At 33.0% G+C, this 22,650-nt stretch overlaps 5 protein-coding genes across 7 annotated transcripts in view; 2 read left to right on the plus strand and 3 right to left on the minus strand.

Annotated features, from left to right (window-relative positions):
- The window catches only part of LOC113505367 (Kv channel-interacting protein 4-like), a 114,607-nt gene extending 108,817 nt beyond the window's left edge, over positions 1–5,790 (plus strand). For all 3 annotated transcript variants that reach the window (XM_026888025.1, XM_026888026.1, XM_026888028.1), the window contains 3 exons: positions 1,201–1,274; positions 1,472–1,684; positions 2,622–5,790. In XM_026888025.1, the coding sequence (XP_026743826.1) occupies positions 1,201–1,274; positions 1,472–1,684; positions 2,622–2,732 (398 nt within the window). In that variant the 3' untranslated portion in view covers positions 2,733–5,790. The remainder of the gene's footprint in view (positions 1–1,200; positions 1,275–1,471; positions 1,685–2,621) is intronic.
- Positions 5,791–5,965: 175 nt separating this feature from the next.
- LOC113505366 (delta(14)-sterol reductase) lies at positions 5,966–10,578 on the minus strand. The gene is made up of 4 exons (XM_026888024.1): positions 10,374–10,578; positions 8,963–10,286; positions 8,173–8,593; positions 5,966–7,901 (listed from the first exon to the last, which is right to left on the minus strand). Exons 2-4 carry the CDS (start codon positions 10,283–10,285, stop codon positions 7,615–7,617), a joined length of 2,031 nt encoding a protein of 676 aa, XP_026743825.1. The 5' UTR covers position 10,286; positions 10,374–10,578; the 3' UTR covers positions 5,966–7,614.
- A 496-nt stretch (positions 10,579–11,074) lies between these two features.
- LOC113505368 (phospholipid hydroperoxide glutathione peroxidase-like) lies at positions 11,075–14,029 on the minus strand. Its single transcript, XM_026888029.1, has 3 exons — positions 13,667–14,029; positions 12,668–12,831; positions 11,075–12,207 (listed from the first exon to the last, which is right to left on the minus strand). Exons 1-3 carry the CDS (start codon positions 13,869–13,871, stop codon positions 12,061–12,063), a joined length of 516 nt encoding a protein of 171 aa, XP_026743830.1. The 5' UTR covers positions 13,872–14,029; the 3' UTR covers positions 11,075–12,060.
- A 325-nt stretch (positions 14,030–14,354) lies between these two features.
- LOC113505219 (probable phospholipid hydroperoxide glutathione peroxidase) lies at positions 14,355–20,048 on the minus strand. Its single transcript, XM_026887825.1, has 4 exons — positions 19,937–20,048; positions 19,475–19,677; positions 19,228–19,391; positions 14,355–14,834 (listed from the first exon to the last, which is right to left on the minus strand). The coding sequence occupies exons 1-4, from the start codon at positions 20,023–20,025 to the stop codon at positions 14,691–14,693; spliced, it is 600 nt and encodes a 199-aa protein (XP_026743626.1). The 5' UTR covers positions 20,026–20,048; the 3' UTR covers positions 14,355–14,690.
- Positions 20,049–20,343: 295 nt separating this feature from the next.
- Positions 20,344–22,305, plus strand: LOC113505220 (iron-sulfur cluster assembly scaffold protein IscU). The gene is made up of 3 exons (XM_026887826.1): positions 20,344–20,551; positions 21,179–21,482; positions 21,891–22,305. Exons 1-3 carry the CDS (start codon positions 20,459–20,461, stop codon positions 21,962–21,964), a joined length of 471 nt encoding a protein of 156 aa, XP_026743627.1. The 5' UTR covers positions 20,344–20,458; the 3' UTR covers positions 21,965–22,305.
- The last annotated feature ends 345 nt before the right edge of the window (positions 22,306–22,650 follow it).

Here is a 22,650-nt window from a genome sequence, read left to right on the forward strand (position 1 = left end):
TGTTTTCAGAACAGTACATCATACATAATGTATTTTATACTTATTCCTTTAAATAATAGCAAATTGTATTCTCTAGCAGTGTAGAATATTTTCAAATGAAAAGCTTAATTTAGTATAAGAGGGATAAATGTCAGTTTGTGAATTTATTAAGTAAATTATCTCTGTAATAAGAGTTATCTTTTTTTCTCCTATTACCCCGGACATGATGTCATGTAGGAGTACAACCCTGAAAATAGTGTCCTTCCATTTTTAATGGGTACTACATATTTGTTTCGAAAAATTTAGTTGAAAGAGGTTTTAATAAGTACCGGAAAGATATTTTCTATTGCCGTTAGGATTCGCCCTAGTTAAGCAGAATAGCATAGGTAGGTATAACCGTGTAACCTTTTATCATTATTAGCCATAACTGACACACTGCAAGGCGGAGGCTTCCCTTCTATCCTTCCACGAGTCTCAATCTGTGGATAGCAGCGGCCAGCTCGGCGAAAAAGAACCGTGTAACCTACCTACACGTTATTAAATATAATCACAGTGCAATTGATGACTCATCCCTACTATTGCGTGTTACGTGTGTCGGTAGGTAGGGCAAAATTTAATGGATCCTCTGATTAAAACAATGATTTGCAGGTTTCAATCAAAATTGTATTGTCAAGAATTAATTCTTGAACTTTCGTGGCATTTAAAATCTTCATGGACTCACCGACCTTAGAATACTCGGCGTTAACCTTTCTTAATCCAGTCCCGTACTAGTTAACAGTTTGAAAATTAGATTTTAATGGTTATAGGTTTAAAATTCTCAAAAGTTGTGTCCCAAAAGTACAGTGATTTACTTAGCCTTTCATGGCACAAAAGTACACATGTAGCTTTGGATGAACCCAATTACAATGGCAGATGAATTAATGGAAAAAGATTAAAATGACACTATTCCGAATCTCATTACCATTTTTCTAACACAATAATTCGGAATTCGGTACAGGGTGGAAGTGGTGGAACACTCACGGTGGTCAACACTCAATATCCATTCATCCATTGGCTATTGTAAATAGCGGAATTGGAGATTTGAGAGCAAGTTAGATACTTGCACATCACCTCATGTAGGCCGTCTCAATGAAATTGCATTGATACCGAACAGCCATCGCTTTAGTAGTCTTCGACTAGAAAATCGAGTCTAGAAAATGTATGCACTTTTTTATGTTCCAGCAAACACGGCACAGTACGCGCATTTTGTTTTCAACACGTTGGACCAAGACAGAAGTGGCTTGTTAAGTTTCGAGGTAAGAACTATTTATAGCGGATTTTTATTAGTTTTCTATATCCCGGACCCATTTGGAAGTTTTGCATTTAACGCTCAATCATTTGTTCAAGATCCAATTACGATTTAATTTTAGACCCATATTAAGGTACGAAAATATTGATATCGATCTGCCATTTACATTCGATAATCATCTAAAGATATTGTCCATATTTTCAGGAATTCGTTACTGGATTATCAATATTATCGAGAGGTACCTTAGAAGAAAAGCTACGTTGGACATTTTCGCTGTACGACATAAACGGAGACGGCTATATAACTAAAGAGGAAATGACGGAGATTGTATCAGCGATTTATGACCTCATGGGGAAGATTGTGGAGCCCAACATGGACGATGACGTGGTGCGGGAGAAAGTTGAAAGACTGTTTCAGGTTAGACCTTTATTTTTAGACTATTCTACATTATAACATTTACCATAGTAAGAAAAATGTTTGTCACTTCATTGAATATCGGGATGTACTATGGGGTTACTATGGGGTCTATCATAGCTATATCTAACTAGTAAATATTTTAACTTTATCCCATTTAAAAATTTAATGTTCTATGTTTATAATAAAATTATTATTTTTTAGTGCTACAATAATGTTTTGGCGGGCGATATTATTTGAGCATTTGACAGTATTCGTAGAACCACAGATAACACAATGAAATTTTATGCTTAATCATTTTCGTTTTTTATCCTCGTTGATAACAAGAAAACTCTACGACAAGCATGATACTTGAATAATAACAGACAGTCATATTTTGCAATTCTCTCACGTATATGTAATTAAGTCGCTAATCATCAAGATTCAAGAAGTCCTTTTAGTTAAAACAATCAATCTGAGTCAGCGTAGAGTAGTGTAAATAGACAACTTACTTCGTATCATAAATACATAAATTTTGTTCCTTTTAAAAAGTTTTTTTTCTTTATTTAATTTGTTGTAATTATTTAATTTTATACCTATCTTGAATTGTTTTTGACATTAATTTATCGCACCCACTGGTGGTACGCGATGTGTCTTTCCCTGTAGCTCCCTTAAAAATGGTTGAGCTGCATAAGGTATTCGGCATGCGTGCCGCTTGATGACACAGGCTTACCCATAATATTAGTATGGCTCTTTCTTTCAAAGGCCATTATGGAAAACTATTTTGCCTGGACGCTCCTTGTCAGGCTAGCCAGTTAGGAAGTGTCGACTCCAACTCACAAAGGACATCTAAAAGGGATAACGTCTATCTTATTTGCAGAATAAATTATTTGATTTAATTTCATCTATATTTAGACAGTTAGCGTGCCTCCTTAATCCAAGTTTATAAATACAATTCCAGAAAATGGATTTGAACCGTGACGGCGTACTGACACTAGACGAGTTTCTGGACTGCTGCCTTCGTGATGAGGACATCTCGAGGTCGATGGGGGTATTTGACAGCAACTTCTGACGGCCCGCGGGCGGCGCGAGTGCATCCACGTGCCGCGCCCCATGACATTACACCAACAGATCTCCACCCACGTCATTCTGTACATAACGGTGTTACACCGCTATTGTACCACATAGGTTTGCCGAAACGGAATTGTAGTTAGGAAAACGAATAGTAGACAACATTCTACTTATACCTGTAACATGGGTCAGTCCATCCTAATTGCCAGACCAATTTAAAAATGACGTGGGGCGATACTCGGTAGGTGTCAATGGAGATTTGATTACGATACTATTGTAAAGAAATGCCTTATTTATAAGAAGCTTTAGCGATGAAAGGTGGATTTAAAGGATATAGACGGCAACAGTTGCTGCGTAAACGTGTGTCCGATTTTGTATGTAGATTCAACTGCGAAGGTTCGATGTGAGGCTTATTTTGTACTTAAAAGATTACTAGGACCTTTAAAAATATGAATAAGTGTCCAGTTAAGAACTTGTTATAATTCCACATATAGTTTTATAAATATTAGAACCCCTGCCTCTAATGGGCATTTTGTTAGACCCTCGCTAGTTTTGAATAAGCTCTAAACTGGCTTTTTAAGATAATAATTCCCAACACACACCTATTCATCTTCTACTTACTACTTCTACGTAAACGAAGTAAAATCCAAAACTTGTCTGTCTTAAAAACAGAAATTACTTATACAGCACTACACTTAGGTACACCCAACCTTCACCCAACTATTCAGAATTTATTAAAACCCGTAATGTCCAAATAATGAGCTCTAACACAAACTACTTTAATAAATTCTATTAGAAAAGTCTAACGAATCTTAAACATAGTGTTAAATTAAGATAAACTAGTTTTACCTGAATATTGCTGATAATAAAGAATTCTAAAATACCTTTGAAAACTGTTCAATTAGGAGTAGATAATTTCGTCTTTAAGCGTGTGAATGCCTGGATCAATCGTAATATGACATTTACAGCATAAAATAAAAATGTATGAGCCAAATTTCATAAAAAGTATCGTGCTTGAGAAGAAATCATTCCGTCACTACTTCTTCATTTGCATGTTATAAAAGTTAGAGGTGTAACCAAACGTCGCACCCCATATTCAAACATGTTCGTTATCTTATCTTGTTACTTTTCAAATGACTTAGATTTCTAACATAACACAACCTACCTAAATTCAGTATTTCCAGTTTCCACATTTCTTCACTTCTCAAAATGATCAACTGTTATTTTTCTTCATTTTGAATCGTTCCGGCCATTTTTTATAGTAATTAGAATATTTTCGTTAAGATATTGAATAGTTACCCTAATAACATACCTACTTATTATAAACATTTATTTCTTAGCGTACCGTCGACGCTTAGCAGCTTAGAATACCAATTAAGGACTTTCAGATTTCTTCAAGATTATTAATTAGAGGGCCATCTCGGCCTAAGCTAAGCTATAGCTGTAAATTATAAAATTAAAATATGAATTCGTCACAACTCGGGTCATAGGAACACACTGCCATAAAATAATTTCCTAACTACAGAACCCTTCACAGCTTAATTTTAACACAGCTTAATTGTTTTTTTTAAACTGACAATAATTTTCTTCAAATATATTGTTAAAATTTCAGAATTACAAAAAAAATATTTATGTAGATACTTACGTACTTATCTACTTCATAGAATAGCCACATTATTTACCTATCTCAATGTTTACCAATTCTTCATATTATTCGAGAAAATACCATATTTTCTAAAAGTTATCATACATGTAAATATACCTTGTAAATACCGATATTAATAGATTTTAAATGTGTATATTTTCATAGTGAATGTTAAATGGAACCAAATAACTAGATGGCATTAATATTAATAATTGTATTATGTAATATTGAAAAAATAAAAAAGTGACACGCAAATAATAACAGCACTAATAAGTATTTACGAATATCTCTATGTAATGTGATTAAAACGTGATGAATAAAGATATTTTGCGTTTGATAATTAAATAGATACACGTTAGACGACCATGGTAATATATGTATTGCTTAGAAGTTTTTAGCTAATCAGCATCACGTGGAAATATTTTCATGTAAATTTTAAACCTCATTTTATTGGTCGAGCTTACATAGTTAAGGTTTATGTGTGTCTTCCCAAACAATACTGTTACGTTCTAACTCCTACGACCATGAATGTTATCCGTTTTAATATAGTATTACCATTATAGCGAAATACATAGATATATTATGCCTGTTATCCTCGAAGAGTAAGGCAGACGTACTTTTGACAATGGAAATGATTGTATAGAATAAATACACAATCTTATGATGAAACTAGATGGTATTAGGTACTTATAAAATGAGTTGGGTACCTATAATCCTTGATTGTTGTGTTTTCCTATTATAAAATTAAATGATTTTAAATCTAAATGAATGTATAACAGAAATAATATAATTATCTTAGTGCCAAAAATGACCCTTATGAGGGTGCAACCTTTGGTATGAAAGTTCGTCTCTAAATTTTAAAAACCTATCTAAAAAGGTTGCACCAGTTAATTATTCAGAGCGTTTATGATAGGCCTAATAAGATGGTAATTAATATCGATTTTGTCTTAAAGTCCATGTACTACCTAGTCTAAATCCTACAGGTACTTGATGTTAGTTATTTTAGTATAGAAGCTGTTGTCCCATAGGACTTAAATATTAAATTGCAGTCGGTGTCATATCTGTCAAGCTTGCATTCTTTTATTTCCGTAACTTATTTATTATTGGACTTTGTTGTATACCAGATATTTTATTATATTTTTCTTAACAATTTGCTAGAGATGAAGTACATATCAGTCATTTGTAGTTTCAACATGCCCATCTGACACTGCACGTTTGATTTCTCATATTAATTTGACATAGTTATTAGTTAACGATGCATGTTACTGCATATCCAGCATTCATGTAATAGGTTATAGCGTGGACGTAATGAATATGTTTAGGTACGAATCTGTAAATTAGATATTTGAATATTGAATTGTTTATTTACAAATTGTATGTGTATTTTACAGAAAAATAAATAAAAATAATTAAATTTTGTTTCATTTTTCTAATCTGTATTTCGAAGCTGATCAACCTGTGTTGCGCCTTTTGTAAATGCTTAAATAGTTCCAATAGTTCGATACCCAGTCAAACAATCAATCATACAATTAAAAGGGATAAAACTACTACTGACAAAAGGAATGATTATAGCAAATAAAAGAGATACATTTACACTTTGTACAAAATCATTTATTCAAACCGTGACAATAGTATAGTTAAAAAGTGAGGTCATTGAAAACACTTCCGAAAAACAAAATTATATTCCAAGAATGTTTTTACATAATGCTACAAGAACATAATATTAATAATGTCTTTCTAATATGGCAAAACTGTTACATGACAAGTATACAACTAGATTCAACATTTTGATCCATGAAGGCGGCATCATTATTTATAAAATATCTAATACGACCTACTTAGATTCGATATGAGTAAGTTTCTAAATAATAAGTTAACAATAATGATGGTCTGTTATGTAACGAAGAAGGTTGGATGGGCAAGACATATGGTAACATTAAAATGACCAAAATCTATTATTTTTTCACTATTCGTAATTATTTTAAATATGTATAATCTCACAAAAATATATTAGTTACACTTATTTGTTGTGCGTTTTCTTGAGCAATTTGCCTTTCTTATACTTACTGTTGAATATATATTGTAACTTAACTTACGTTTTAAAACCACATAACAATTTTGCAGTTACTGCTAATTTTGAGGCACTATATTTAAAAATAAGAATCATTATAATTATAATGTTTAGATTACGTGTTCCCTCACAAGAAACATTCGAAGAATTTATTTTATAATTAATACATTTTTTTATAATAATATGAACTTGAAATAAGCCATTCAAATCCTATAAATTAGATCTCATTATTTTGTAAATAATATTATTTTACAACCTAATTGCTAAAATAATCTATATACCTGATGAGTCTTTACGTTATTATATTAACCTAATTAGTCTTCCGATTGAAATTGGAATTTAGATGAGTTCGAGTTAAGGTATTTTTAATACATAATACGTATAATATTTATTCATAGTATTTGAATTGATGTTTTGCTAAGATAAAAGAACGAGAAGAAAAAAAAAAGACATACATGATAATTTGTACAGAAACCAACTAACCTTTCCCATTTGCGATACAAAAGCTCCTCGCAAGTCGTCACATATTAAAAATAAAATGAAAATGTCGCCCTAAAAACATGAAAACTACTTTACCAAAATACATTATGTATAAGTCAATATTTAAAAATATACCAATAGTTAAAATTATAATAAAATTAAGAGAGCCAATTAAGTATTCGAATTTTGTACGGTGGTGACGCGCGGCAATATTAATCTCATACTAACCTAGGTTATTGAAATGTCGTAAAAACTTCAATATAAAATCTACTTACACACAGAGATCTATAAAATTTCAAACTTGTGTGATGCGTTGCATAGAATACATATCAGTATCTATTTACAAAAAATAATAATATCCTCACCCACATATTAACCTAAAATAGATACTTTAATAATTAAATCTTCATTACTCAATAGTAATGTGTTCTTAATGGCTAAGATCTTTTATATTTGAGTTGAAGTATATCTTACCATTCTTTTTTCGTTGATAAACCTGTTTGTCATTGCATAAGTCTGATAAAGGCAGCCTGTATGATCACTGCATGAGGTACAATCAGGGTTCCAACTGACACCTCTTAAGCTTTACTATTTGAGTTGTAAAAGCGAGTCAGCACTCGACACAGAAGTGCAGCATCTTGCTTGCGCCAATGCATTATTTTCAAATACCGGATACAAAGGAAGAATTTAAAGAATTTTCGGCAAGAGAATTGATGGAACTCTTTTGCAGTATCGTTGCCAGGCAGCTCCATACCGCTGCTTGCACCTGTCGTGGTCCCGCCACGCCCGGTGCCCCAGCATTGCTATGGTCAACAAGGCAGGAAGCGCAGCAACATACTGACCCGACAGAATCCCCGGTAGTGCCAGCGCACTATGGATTAGAACATCACCTGTGTAATTCGGATGACGTAAGATTCCCCATAGACTGGAGACAAGTAACTTCTTTCCATGAAAAGTCGGCATGGCGTCTACGTCTGGAAAGAAAATATTAGGTTTAATGACATATTGTAACAGTAGATGTTGCTCTGTGAAGTTGTTTGTTCTTATATGAAACTAAGTATCTAAAAAGCATAAACTGTAATAAGATTATGAATAATCTAGTTTTAATCTAAATATAATGAGCTTCTAGATACATTTTACTATAAGAAAAATACTGTTAATACACAATAATACCACCAAAGCAGCATATTTAACAATTATGGCATAAAATATTAATATTTAAATAAATAATATAGTGTTACTTACTTGCCAAGCTGAGTTGTAGTGGATTTTTTCTGAACTCATATTTAATATTGTTACTAGCAAGCATTATAGAGAATCCCAGCACAAATAGTACAGAAGCAGAAATTAAGGTGTTAGTTGTCAGCACTAGATCAGTGTCTGCCACGTGTTTAGATATTGTTGTGAAGTAGAATGGGTACAGTGCACTTGATACGGTCTGTAGGTACCCTACCCCTTCAGACTGCCAGTAAAACGTAGATGTTATCTTATACTCCTTCATAATAAAGTTCAAGATGTAAACTATCTGCATTAGGGAGAATACTATTGTTGTCGGCTTGTATTGCACTTTGCTCAGCAATTGCTTCCAGTTATCCAATGTCAGGTCATCTTTTTCCGTCAGTTTAATTTGAAGGCCATGTGTGAATATTAATGAGAGTAGAATAAGCTGAAATAAACAGGATTTTTGTTTAATATTGTTGTTTATACACACTATTGGTCTTATACAAACATATATGTGACTTTGATTTCACATTCCTGAATAAATTAATGGTAATTTATACTGTGTTTAGCTCATTTAATAACCATAGTATATTTATCCTTATACATATACATTTTTCTGTTAGAAGGGCACTGATAATGACTATTCAAACCTATAAATGCCTTGAATTCTAATTATCATTGGTCATTAGCATGATAAAATTATTTTTTGTAACTTAAAGCTATTTAAAAGAACTTTTATAGCACATTTACAATGTTTTAGAAATAGCAAGAAATATCCTTTAAAAGTCCTTAAAAAAACAGGCTTTATACTTACAGAATTAATGTTTGAGATTCTTGAAATCCAGATCTTGACATCCAATCCTTTGATAAACGGATGTATTTCTCGCCCCATGAAGAAATCATATAAAGTGTACTTAGTATTCCCATAGGGATTCAATTCATCCTTTTCAAGTTTCAAGCTCTTTACATACAGCACAATGCTGAGTATGATGGCAAAAACGTATGATATTATCGCAAGCCTCAAGTATTCATTCAATATAGTACTTTTATCAATAATTTGAAAGAAATCCAATAGGAATAGAGTATTTACTGTCATTATAGTGGCAAAGAATGCGTTGAAACAGTATTTTGTGCCAGTTTCATCCATGCGGTCTGATTTTGGACCCAATACAGGTACTATAGCTAAGATTGCCTGAATAATAAACTGGAGAACTATGAATCCCAATGCTTGTAAACTGAAGAAGACATTCAGAGAATTGTATGAAGACAGATCCAATAGTGCTTTGGGAGAACAAGACTTTTTACAAGAAAGTATAATAGAAAATACTGTTATTGGTATTAAGAGCATCAGGCACACAGATCCAATTCTTCCACCAAACTCCCATTTGCTAGCAATCTGAGTCAAACTGTTAATGCTACTCCGCAGTGGAGTTGCCAACTTCCTTGTTGTTGACTTTGACTTCTCTCTGAGGTAATCCTCCTCAGAATTATCTTCATCTGAGTATGCATCTATAGATTTACTAACTGATTTGCTAACAGATTTACTTAGACTTACAGATTGGCTAAGGCTCCGTCTTATCTCAGGCACATTGTCTATAAAGTCTCGCAGCCTACTAGACCTACGTGGCGCGACCTCCTCGACGGATCTTCTATTCCTCAGCCCATATATATCATTCACATCCAATCCATTGACTTTATCAAGAGAGTATTCAGTTTCTGTTATGCTTGATGTCAGATCTTTAATTGAGTATTCAAGACGTTTTGACCGAGTACCTCGGTACACTGCCGGCTTAGCGGCTATGTCATCTAGCCTTACTGCAACAGCAGCTTCAGAGTCGATGGGAGGTCGCTTTGCTGGCGATTTAGGCACATTCGGCGCTTCTGATTGCGTTGTCTCTTTAGTGGCTCTCGACGGTGACTTGCGAGCAGGAAATTTCGACGCTGGCTTTCGGCTAGGTGATTTCCGTGCTGGAGATTTGCGGCCAGACGCTCGCGAGGGCGGTGGAGTTTTCCCCGAAGGTGGGGGAGAAGTTTTCCGCGTTCTGGCGGGAGAACGCGTCGGCGATACACCCTTTCGAGTTCTCGGTGGGCTAACTTCTATAACGCTAGTTCTTAATCGACCGCTTCTAGTAGACATTCTGTAATGAGATACCACAACGTGTTTTAATACTTGCTTTTTTGTAATGTCTAAAATTATCTCCAAAACCACACGCGATGATATTTACTTGACACATTAATGAAGTTTTCATCGATATTGTAATTATTTTTCAATAATTTATTATTGTTGTTTGTTTACACACACCACAGTAAAACACAACTATTTCTAAACAAAAATCGTACAACCGAATCGAAAAGTACGCAACATAAACACGATGAATGAACTCAAAAGAAGCCAAGCGCCAACGAACGGCGACGCTAGAATGAATTTAAAAAAGTCGACTGTGATTGGCTAAAAATAGTTGTTGCTACACATTTCCACTTGTCGTCTCGCTTATATATGTGTAAAAGAAAGAGAGAGAAAATTTTGTTTAAACATTGGCCAACCTAACTTCCTCCGTTCATAACCGTAGCTTGCCAAAATTTACGGTTTTAAGTGATGACAGTAAAGTAATTATCGGATACAGATAACATTTGAAATTAATGAAATACGGTTTTGAATATACACTGTAAATCTATAAAACTGCTTTCAGATAACAGCAACATGAATCGACTTTATTTGGCAATTATAGGCCACTGGTGATTTAATGTTACCAGTTTTGTTTCCAGAGGGATCAGCCTCACAGATATAATTTAAAGAAAGACAAAGAAGTGGCTAATAAAATGTTGCTTGCTGGCTACATCACACACTACAATTACTGAAAGTGGACTTCGTTTTTTAACATTTTTTTTATCAATATTGCATACAAATGGGGTAAAAAAAAACAACTTTTATTTTAAACACTGTAATTTTGTAAAATACAATAAATTTCAACTTAAACCTTGCTAAAAATATGGAACATACCCTAAGTACTTAATCATGGTTTTAAATTTTAAATCAAAATTTTGTTAGTTATGTGAAACAATAAATTTGGTAGATATCACGTAATTCGGTCAGCTTCGTCGCTAATTCTACATTTTACATTGAAAACGGCGAATTCTTGCGTTTGCGTTGACGTCGTCTCCTATTCCGATTACTTACGTTTGGGCTCGCAGTGTTTATTGGTGTTTGGACTAACACCAACTGGTTCTGTTGTTCCATCGACGCTAGGGCACGACTCACTTGTGCGATATTTATTATTGGGATTGTGTGATAAGAGGTACTTGCATGCATACGAGTTTGGCTTCTACGCTGATATTTTCGCTTTAGTAACAGGGCCAAAAGACGTGCAATCTCATCAGGCTCCATGAAAAATTTAAGTGATCCGGCCTTGTGTTGCTTAATCTCGCGGCTATTTGCTAGTTGAGTAGTATATAATAGAACTACTTACGGTATAAACAAGAGTTTAAAACAAGTAAATAGCACACAATGCGGTTTAGTCACTGATCGAGAAATACGTAGGTAGGTAGGCAGCTACTGTAAGCTCACTTATTTTTAGAACCTACGTGTTTATTTTTAGACTTGAGTAAATATGCACTGCAGTATGTCTATTATTTTGAACGTTGATATGGAACAATTTTTTTTCAGCTACAGCCAAATAGGTATCGCAACCGGCTTCACAAAACTGATTAATTTTGTAAAAATATTGCCATTGGTTCACATCGTCCATTTATATTAGGGTAAAGAAAGAGATAGATGTAGCGACTCCCGGCTAGTTTCGTATTTTTGTCCATATTAGGTTTGACCTAGATAAACTCATGTCATTGTGTATTGGTCCAGTATTCGGCTAACAGTATTTTTAGGTAAAGATTTTTTTACTCCACTTCAAATAAGAATCACCAGTAAGGTGTGAGTATTTCTTCAAAAGTTCTTGGTTCAATTTCTGGGCCAAAGCGTTCAACTGGGACACCAGCTTTGGTCACAATGAACTTCGTGTAACTCCACCTGATCATGTCTCCAGTCTTGTTTCCAGAGAGATGTTTCTGAAAAAAAAACAACTCTGTAAACCTTTGCTATCAAAGCTCTCGACAGAGGGAGAGCTGTAAAGAACGCGAAAACACCTGCCACCAGCCGGACAGTTGTGCCAGAGCAGGGCTCCAATTCCGGTATTTACAATGACCGATGAATTAATGGAAATTAGATTAAAATGACATTTCGTACACTCACAAGCATTTTCCAAAACAATTATTGTAAATTCCGTACGGGGCGAAACACTCACGGTCCATACAATGAATTTAAAAATAATATTTTGCCAAAATGCTAAAGAGAATATGCATACTCTCCAATTTAATCCAATTGCCATTCATTCATCGGCCATCGTAAATAGTTGTAGCGATAGTTCATAATTATCAAATGTGGCTTTATGTACGCTTTTGGTTTTAGGAATGCTTTGAGTACCTATAACGTTTTAGCGTAATCAAAATGAAATATTAGGAGTCTCACCTTCATATACTTGTAAAGTGGACTTGCATTTTCTCCATTCACTTCTATTTTTCCATATATATCAAATAAAACATTGTTTTTAATAGCATGTTCTTCTATTTCTTCCGATGTTCCCGGTTCTTCTAGACCAAACTGATTGCAAGGGAACGCTAAAATTCTTAGTCCTTAAAAAAAGGCTCCTGTCAGTTTAGGTAGAACTCCAATGGACCTGTCTTGAAATTTTAATTAATCTGCCAATCTTACAATAGTTAATTTAATGCCTACTCAGGTATCGTATCTCAATGTTTCTGTAATCGTGCAATTCGGGTCATATTAAGTACCTACTCGCCATACATCCATTGATTTAGGTACGTGCTTAAAAAAAGTGAATAATCTTCGTGTCATTTTATTCAAACTCAGAAATATTTAGTATTTAAACGACCGATATGTTCAGTGGATGATTTAGTCATCTTTATTATTGTGGGTATTTGGGTATTTTAAACTGGGTTTAAGACAAAAAGTCACGCTAAGATTGTTTACTTCTTATAAGCAGGGTTGGGTCCCTACTTAAATATAGTGGAAATAGAGTACAGGTTTTTTCTTTTGTATTCGAGGTGAAAACACACAGGTACGACAACTTCAAATACATGCATATTTTTTTTCTTTCATAAACGTATCCCGTTATATAGAATTTATAATCCATTGCCGCAGGGGGTTATATAAACATTTAACTCATATGAGCAAGGACACCAAGACTCAGGACAAACATTCGTGGATCACTCAAACACTTGTCCTACTCGGGGATCGAACCCATGACACGTCGCGCTCAAAGCGTGTTAGCTACTCGGCTATCTGTGCACTGTGCAGTCACTACACTGACCACACGACGGGGTTGAATATCCAACTTGCATCGACTAAAAAACCCCCTGCTTACCGAAGCAGCAACAGGGGTAAGAGGCAGAAGTGCAATTTATTGTCTATCGACTTCAAAAGGACAAGCTAAACAATCAACATTAGTACCTTTACTCTCCCCAAGCGTTTTCATCAGTCCATTAAATTGTTTGTAATGCATGTCGGTAAAAGGAGACTTTGTGGCAATGTTAACAATGATGCAGACATGGCCCTTGTATATTGCTAACTGTACAGGTTCACCTTTTAAGTTAAAGACGGATAATTCATGAATACTTTTTATATTGGTATAGTCCGGATTGTTCAATCTCGCCATTTTGATAAAGACATGATTCGATCACTGTTTTTTTCATGAGTAGAGTATTAACTTACTTAATAATTTTGGTTTAAATCATTTTTTACAAATAAAATTGGTTTAATGCTACCTTGTTCAGGTCTCGTCAGTAAACAATGTCAAAATTGACATTTGACAATGGTAACAGAATGACGATTGTTTTTTTTTCAATCCAGTAGGTGTCGTAGCTCATTGGTATCTACTATTTAAAAGCGCCTACTTGCTTAAGGATAGAGTACTTACCTACTCGCAAACATTAAATCTTACTATCGCAAGACTAACCTAATATAGTAGAGGATATTAGTAGCATAATATTAGTAGAGGAAAATATCACATTTATATTATTGTGATTTAGAGGTATTGCAAGTACTGACTATTTTGCATTTTGGTTATTGTATCACGTCTACCTATACTATCCGATTATTCTTCAAAAAAAAATATTATTTAAAATAAAACAAGATTCAATTTAAATAAAGATATATTTTATCACAAAAAATAAACAATCATCCTTAAAACCTATCCAATATATCATCACACAGTGCGTTTGCAAGATATTAATTACTTTTTACTCATAAGCTAAACTAGGTTTAGTATATTTACATTGTTCTTTCGACATGCCAGATTTAATAGCGATAGGTAAAAAGTATTTGTGATATACATATATATTATGCAGAAAATATAGACATTTGAGAAAAGTTAAATGCTGAAAACAGTACAATAAACTGTAAAAACTATCTACATTCTAGGTGACATTAGAAAATGCTCTTTGAATGACCGAAATGAATAAATTTATTTGTCTCATCACCAGTACTTCTCAAGAGACTTGACCAAGTCCAACGGGTCAACATTAGGGCCGTGACGCTCAACGGGCACTCCGTCCTTGTCAACGATGAATTTAGTGAAGTTCCATTTGACGAAGCTGCCTAGAGTGCCTCCTTGCTTGTACTGTAAGCAGAAAAATGCACACATTAGGTAATTTTTTGATAAATTACAAGAAAAGTGTCTGTCATCGGTGACCGAACAGGAATTTAAAAAGATAGTAAGCATTTTGGTTGCCTCAAAACTGATACAAATGCGTAAAGAGGTAAATTGCTCAATGGTAAAATTACAGTACTGTTAAATTTTCTAAAATTAGCACCTAGAAATCGTACAATTTGTACAAGGTTAAGTTTACTGCAGTCTCACAACACTGCAGTCAGACACAACCTACCTCCTAATTATTTTCACTGAAACCTTATTCATGTCATGGTCTAGTATAATATACAAAACATTCCTTAGACCCTAAGTGTGTCATTGTATTTAAAAATATATGACTAATAAATAGATAATACGAATATGAAGAGAGGTAATCAGCAGTGTATTGACAACTTAGACTACTTGGCAGAACTTTGTACTCAAAGGTAGGTACCTTGTCAGTGATATAACGCTGTTTGCCTATAAAAATGAGTCAGTAAACAATTTATAAGATAAGAAATTGTATTATAGGTACATACTCAATATAGATAAAGAAAGGGTAGTTGTGGTCAAATGGGGGCATTTCTCTTTTCCAGATAAATAATCTGAATAAAGAATGTGTTGAAATAATAAAATTTAATGCAAGTATAAACTTTGCTAAAATAATTATTGCCCATGCTATAGTCCCAGGATAATTATCATTGTTGTACTTCGAGTTTATGATGAAACTTAGTTGAAATAGTATGGAATAAACTGGGTCCCAATTCTTTTATTTACTACGGCAATGGGAATTGGAATAAATTTGACACTATTCGTATTACGTTGGGATTTTTTTGTATTGACAGTGAGTGCTCCGCCCCGTACTGAATTTCCAATTATTATGTTGGCAAAATACTTAGCAGAATACAAATGTGCCAATTTAATCCAATTTCCATTCATTCATCGGAAATTGTAAATAGCAGAATCGGGGCCCAGGGCTTAGAATTAATGACTAATCCTCATTGAGCGATATTTATGGGCAAGGTCAGGTAAGTGTGGGCATGGGTATAATAGCAGCTCCACTTCAAATAGAACTATTACAGATCATTTATATAATGGGACGATATGCCGAGCGCACGCACATGGCTAGAGATGGAGGTTTGGAAGTAGAACTAGGAGCAAGGGGATGCTTTTTAGTGGGATCTTACAAACGATATATAAAAACAACAGTTGAAGATGAAATTACACCTTTTGGGGATTCTTTTGGTTCCACAACTGTAAGAGTGTTAATTTATGAGGGGCTGGTAGATTCTCAGGGCGATTTTTCTCAGTATGATTCGTGTAGTATTTTGATAAAGACGCAATTTCTCGAATGAATAAAATAGGGACTTCTATCTTACTTGAGGGCAGTTTGAGTAGACCAGAACCATCGTTATACATACTGATATTATATCGTAAATAGTTACAAGTATGCACAATGGTACTTCTAAGGAGTATCTTTCAATCAGCTCCATAAGGATGAGTAGCTAAAACCGTAAATATTTTCACGTATTTGATTACGCTTTGATTTCATAATTAATAGATATGGTATTTATTATTTATATCTATCAGTGATTAAAACAGGTGTACTCAGTATTTTGATCCTAACTGCGCCCCGCGGTTTTACTCACGGATAAAAAGCCTTTGTGGTAAGTACCTACTGTAAGCAGTATTTTTATTTCAGGATGTCCTCTAAATTTATACTAAATTGCATAAAATGAGTCCGGCCGTTTGATCGTGAAAGATTTACAAACGTACTTAAATAATTTCGTTTTTAAAATATTAGCAAGATTCGTGTGATAGGTCATGATGACTCAACATTAATATAGTTTCAACTGCTTTTGAGTCATTTATTTATTTATTTGAATAGACGGTACAACACCAATTACACTATTCAATAAAAACAATGACAAAATTACAAAAAAAAAAAATGCTTTCAAACATGTCATAAGGAGGTACAACCAATATTAAACTTCAAAAGCTTGTTCGATATATAATTAGTATGTTATTCTCAAGGGAAAAATAATAGAATAACAGCTGTAAAATACAAAGTTTTCCCATAAATTAACATTACCCTTAATGACTTGGCTAGCAAGGTCGGTACCATGGAATTATAAATAATAGAAATGTATTGATTTTCACGTCCTTATCAAAGGAATAGATAAGTCAAGGCTAAACCTTCAGTACAACTGTTTTTTTAATACCCCACACAATATTCATGTTATCAGGGTTGATTAGAATCTATGTTGATTGAAACCTTTTTGTTTTCCCTTCAATATAATGATCATGTCATGCTAGCTTTTATTAGTGTTTAACATGTATCATAATAATTGGATATTTTTCTTCCAAAATATCAATCAATATTTTTTTAATAAGTATTTTTTGAAATGCCTATAATTTATGTAGTGCAAAGTAACAGAGTGTAAAATCAAAAACTATTAGCTGACGATTTATATTAGCTATTAACTTCACACAAAATGTGTTATGGCGTGTACCTATGTTATTAAGCTATAATGAAAAGAACTAGTCCATTAACAAAACTGCATAAACTAAGAAAATTACAAAAATAAATAAATAATACACATACTTAAATAAAGAATACCAAATCCAAAAATAGATTTGAAAATCTTTAAAAGGTATCCCTTAATACTTATATGTATATACACTTATGTATATAAATATATCTATTTATGAATGTTAATTAATTCCATTCACATATAAAGCTATTTTCCTTGTCTTATTATATTATTTCATTAATCATAAATGTCCTTTATCATTTAATGATAGCTGTAAGAAGACACTGGTCACAAATAGTATTAAATATTTATTTTCATTTTTTCTAAAAAAGGAATTAACTTAAATAATTAAAGGGGATCAGATATGCAATTTATAGCTTGAGGAAAAACCATGAAAGTCCTTTTTTGTTCATTATGTAACAAGATCAGACATGGAATTTGTTAATTTGGGAAAAAAACCATAGGAGTTATTTTTGTAAACAAGTTACAGGCCTATTTTGAAAATACAGATATAACTTCTTAAAATAAATGGTCTCAAAAAGAAAAACAGGTAGGTGGCCAATATAGTATGGCCACAATTTTTTAAAGTGCAGTAGCTATTAAGTTTTGGCATTTTAATAGATACTGATTTTCCTTTATTTCAAACAGTCATGTTTTATTTTAATTTTGTAATATATTTATATCCTAACAGGGCTAAACATTTATCACAAAAATAGACTACCAAAATAATTTATATGGTGTTTTCTGAAGCAATGCATAAATGACCTCTTTATTAGTTTAATACAACAACCATTTCATGATAAATATAAAATGGAAATATGTATATGGAAATAATTAACATTTTGATAAACCATATCTGTTCATAAAATTAAACTTTACACTCTATAGTAGGATTTTCAATTATATCTTGCACAGGTAGGTAGGATTGCATATTTTCAAGCCAATCACCAAATTACATAGTTCTCAATGGAATTATGATACCCAATTTAATATAATTATAGTAAAATGGAATATAATTCAATACCCCTAAATTAAATTAAACATGCTTTTTTTCTGTTTTTATAAATAATGGTAGGATAGCCTTCATGCAAGAGTCTGAGTCACACTTGGCCTTAAACTAAGAGATATAATATTGATTTATTGAAAAAAAGAAAACAAGAGTGTCTGAACTCAGATAATTATTAATAAACTTGTATAAAACAGCAATGAAAAGAGTAAGTGGTGAATAATAAACAGATTGCTGAAGAATTGCAAGAAAGAATTATAGAGCAGAATTTAATAAATCTTTTTAAAACTGAAGCATTTTTTTTTAGATTTAATAAATGTTACTTATTCACTAATCTAAAAGGTAAAACATTTTAAGTAAGAGAAAAACGTTTTATTTGAATTCTTGGTGACATTAAATTGTAGGTCTTAGAAAAACTGAACTGATTATGGAATTTCTCTTCCAAGCCACAAAATTTGTGACTGTCAAATTAAATAATTTTCCCAGTAAAAAACTGAGAAACACATTCCTTCAATAAAAATGCTTATTCTCATCTCCAATGAATCTATTAAAAATATTGAAACAGGCAGAAAATGTAAATGTTCTTGTCTGAAGGACTAAAGTTATAAATAAAGAACATGCTGAACTTGATCACTCACTCATTTGCATAAATTTGAAAATCTTATGCAAGAAAAATATTTTTTTTTAAATACTACAGGTATATTTTTCTCACTTACTTAAATGCCTTTGCATATAGAAGGTTTACATATTTACATTTGACATGTAAAACAAATAAAATTACTTATGCAAGATGAATAAAAATGCAACATAAATAAGCATAAATAAAGATAATAAATATTCTTACCTTCAAGAACTTCCATAATGGGCTAGCATTGTCGCCATTAACATCAATCTTTTCAAATAGGTCAAACTTCACTTTCCTCTCTGATGCAAAGCAGACAATGTCTTCAGGGTTGCCTGGCTCCTGGCCGGCGAACTGATTGCAAGGGAACGCGAGAATACGCAGACCTAAAAATAGACATGCATCATAAACAATCAAGAACAAAATAGCTGAGTTTCTAGACTAGGATTTAGTAAATGAGTTACATTACCTTTTTCCTCAGCATATTTCTCAAAAAGTTCGTTTAATTGCTTGTAGTTGTTTGCGGTGAGACCGCACTGTGAAGCCACATTCACAATTATACAAACATGCCCTTTATACACATCCAATTTCACTTCTTCGCCTTTGATGTTCTTTACCACGAACTCGTGGATCGATGTCGCTGACTTGTAGTCCGGATTAGCACTCATCTTTCTAAAAACCGAAATGCAAGATTATTAAACTGCGACTAACTTCTTCAGAATGTCTGTATAGAATTGAAAATTCTGTGTTCAAATTCCAATTTACACTACCACCGGCGTTCTATAAGTTTTGACAGATAAGTGATAATGATAGTGTTGTACACAAAAAACACGCGAGTAGATGACGTCCTATAGATTTGATGCATCATCGATTGCATAACATTCTTAAATTCATCAAACAGAAATAAAATTAAATTAAATTCATAACTCACAATGCACTCAATTGAGCTCGAGATAAACACAAAACGTTTGCAGCAATTGGCGCAAGAAGTCTTGAAAAAGCTCTAAAAGTGATTGTCATTTTCACTACAAAAATAGTTTTATATACACTGTGTGCGTTTGTAAACTTGTCTTGGTACAAAATTGACTGTAACCAATGACTGTGTGAACAAAGTGAATAACTACATTTTTTCATTAGGACCGATTTTTTTGGGATTTAAATTAAAATTATGCACAGATATAGCACGGGTCATCACGATGATAGTTATATATTTAAAAAAATAAGTAATTAAAAGTATTCAGAATGATTGTAATTTTCGATTTTATGAGGCATGTTTCGAACGTGAGTGTTTTGACATTATTGACAAGTTGGTTCCTAATCATTCACTCTTTGGTTCAATCCCGGTCTCTGGATTCCCTTCATATTTTGCCAAATTCTTCCTTCACGTCTCCGAGGTAGTGTGTTGTGAATTGACGTGTAAGAAATAACTAATTTCATATAATAATATACGACGATGGCTTTTTTGGTAACGAATATCCGCAGGTGCGTGTGCCTGAAAAGCTTCAGCACCCCAAATATTGTCCAGACTGCATCTTATCATGCTAATGTAAGTACCTACCTATCTACTTATGTACAATGTCAAGGATTATCGATTTTGCACGACTACTACGTAATTTCATGAAAAACCTTGACCTGCTGTAAATATTATGAAATGTTAGCAGCCATGGGGGCCTTTCATCCCTTTTATCTAAGCTTATTCTTAGTTAACAGTTGTGTAAGAATTAAGGTTATTTGTTATCAATAATTGAACGTTGTTTGTATTATTCTTATCACTAATTACTATTTTAGTGTTATTTATAATTTCGCTTTGACACTCAACTTTTCTTGGTCATGAAATGCGTCATGAATATTATAATATATAAATATATTATAAATAGGAACTGTAAGTTTTTGTCAGCAAAATTAAACATCTCCAATTGTTCAAATATTGATGATTTGCTATTTTATGGTCAAATTAAAATTTCACAATATTAAAATTAGCTATTATACAACCTGTCCACCCCTTAAATTGTAGCTGATCTCATACATTGAAGAAATTAAACTTAAAAGAGATAATACCAATTGGAAAATTATAGTTTAAGCCACAAACATTTTGATGGCAAATAATATAAAATTAATAACTTACTATCTTCTACAAATTATTTTATTATAATATTTTATTTTCTAATTTCAGGTCATCGACCACTACGAAAACCCTCGCAATGTTGGTTCTCTTGACAAGAAAGATAAGAATGTCGGCACTGGTCTTGTGGGGGCCCCTGCTTGTGGTGACGTCATGAAACTTCAAATCAAAGTTGATGACAATGGCAAGATCATTGACGCCAAGTTCAAGACATTTGGTTGTGGTTCAGCCATTGCGTCAAGCTCTTTGGCCACAGAATGGGTTAAGGGCAAGACGGTTGATGAGGCTTTGAAACTGAAGAACACAGATATTGCTAAGGAATTGTCGTTGCCGCCGGTTAAGCTACATTGCTCTAGTAAGTAACTTCTCATCTACCACAATGATGTGACCTCTTTTTGGGTTTCTATTATCTTCCCCTTATCATTTTTTACAGATGCTTGCTATTTTTTCTTATAATAAAGCAACCTCTTGTTGCACATCTATCAAGTATGTTTTTCCAATGTTTCGGTTGCCAACAAATAAATTTTATCAGTTCATTGCATCATAGATTGTGTTCTATGTGGAGATAGTATTGTCTTTCTTACCATTGGCACTTGAATTGATAAGTACTTTCAGATAGTGTATTGTTTATACCCATGAGAGCTACATGTGACACTGAGTACTTGCATATTCACATACAAAAATTGCATTATTTTTATTGTAAGCAAAATTATGTTTTGTTGTTTACGTTTTTAACTGATTGACTATCTTGTTTTGTTTGCAGTGCTTGCTGAAGATGCCATAAAGGCGGCTTTATCAGACTACAGGATCAAACAACAATCTGGCGAAAAACAGTAAAGGAATAAAAACGGAATGACTTTGGGAACAGATCTGTGATTTTAGTAAGAAAACATGTCAAGTATCTATTACATTATTAGAGGTAATTGTAGGTACGAGGAGGCAGAATATGTTGGACCTTTAACAATTTAATAAAAATCGTAGTTTCAAATCAGCACTATAAGAAATATTTAGTGATTGTTTAATTAAGTTCTAGCAACATGTAACCTGCACAATACCTAAAGTTCTCATTATTTTAGTTAAAAATTGTTGTTAGATGTTATAAATGTTCTGAAAATAGTTGTAGTAATTTAAATCTTGTCAAAGTATATAGTTTTAAAAATAAATCTGATTATAGTGTATTTTGTTTTTTTATTTATATTTTCCAGTCAACACATCAAGATTTACTTCCTTGTATTCCATTGGGCCTTGGGCCAACGGTATTTTTCAGTTGGTGCTATGAGTATAAATGTGACATTGCCTGAATGGTCATAGTACTTGATCTATAATAAAACAACAATTAGAAACTTATTCAAATAAATTATATGTGAACATTCTTAATCTGAAAATATCTTATTTATGAATATAGATCTATACGTATGTAAGAACACTCAGTGCCCCTAAATAGCACATATTCTATTGTTAGACCGGTATATGTTAAGTGACGATTTCCCTTCAGGGCATGACTTGGCACACAACGAAATAAC

This window comes from Trichoplusia ni, chromosome 25 (genome assembly GCF_003590095.1).
Source record: "Trichoplusia ni isolate ovarian cell line Hi5 chromosome 25, tn1, whole genome shotgun sequence".
In the NCBI taxonomy this organism is placed as follows: domain Eukaryota; kingdom Metazoa; phylum Arthropoda; class Insecta; order Lepidoptera; family Noctuidae; genus Trichoplusia; species Trichoplusia ni.

Excerpts from the sequence above, each read along its gene's own strand:
- LOC113505366 (XM_026888024.1), bottom strand. The coding sequence starts at position 10,285 with ATGTCTACTAGAAGCGGTCGATTAAGAACTAGCGTTATAGAAGTTAGC. Across the intron at positions 8,594-8,962 it reads GAATCTCAAACATTAATTCT|CTTATTCTACTCTCATTAAT; the intron begins GTAAGTATAAAG and ends TGTTTATTTCAG. Across the intron at positions 7,902-8,172 it reads ACTACAACTCAGCTTGGCAA|ACGTAGACGCCATGCCGACT; the intron begins GTAAGTAACACT and ends TTTTCTTTCCAG.
- LOC113505368 (XM_026888029.1), bottom strand. The coding sequence starts at position 13,871 with ATGGCGAGATTGAACAATCCGGACTATACCAATATAAAAAGTATTCAT. Across the intron at positions 12,832-13,666 it reads AACGCTTGGGGAGAGTAAAG|GACTAAGAATTTTAGCGTTC; the intron begins GTACTAATGTTG and ends CCTTTTTTTAAG. Across the intron at positions 12,208-12,667 it reads CACTTTACAAGTATATGAAG|AAACATCTCTCTGGAAACAA; the intron begins GTGAGACTCCTA and ends TTTTTTTTTCAG.
- LOC113505219 (XM_026887825.1), bottom strand. The coding sequence starts at position 20,025 with ATGACAATCACTTTTAGAGCTTTTTCAAGACTTCTTGCGCCAATTGCT. Across the intron at positions 19,678-19,936 it reads CGAGCTCAATTGAGTGCATT|AAAGATGAGTGCTAATCCGG; the intron begins GTGAGTTATGAA and ends TTCGGTTTTTAG. Across the intron at positions 19,392-19,474 it reads GAAATATGCTGAGGAAAAAG|GTCTGCGTATTCTCGCGTTC; the intron begins GTAATGTAACTC and ends GTCTATTTTTAG.
- LOC113505220 (XM_026887826.1), top strand. The coding sequence starts at position 20,459 with ATGGCTTTTTTGGTAACGAATATCCGCAGGTGCGTGTGCCTGAAAAGC. Across the intron at positions 20,552-21,178 it reads CTGCATCTTATCATGCTAAT|GTCATCGACCACTACGAAAA; the intron begins GTAAGTACCTAC and ends TTCTAATTTCAG. Across the intron at positions 21,483-21,890 it reads GGTTAAGCTACATTGCTCTA|TGCTTGCTGAAGATGCCATA; the intron begins GTAAGTAACTTC and ends TTTTGTTTGCAG.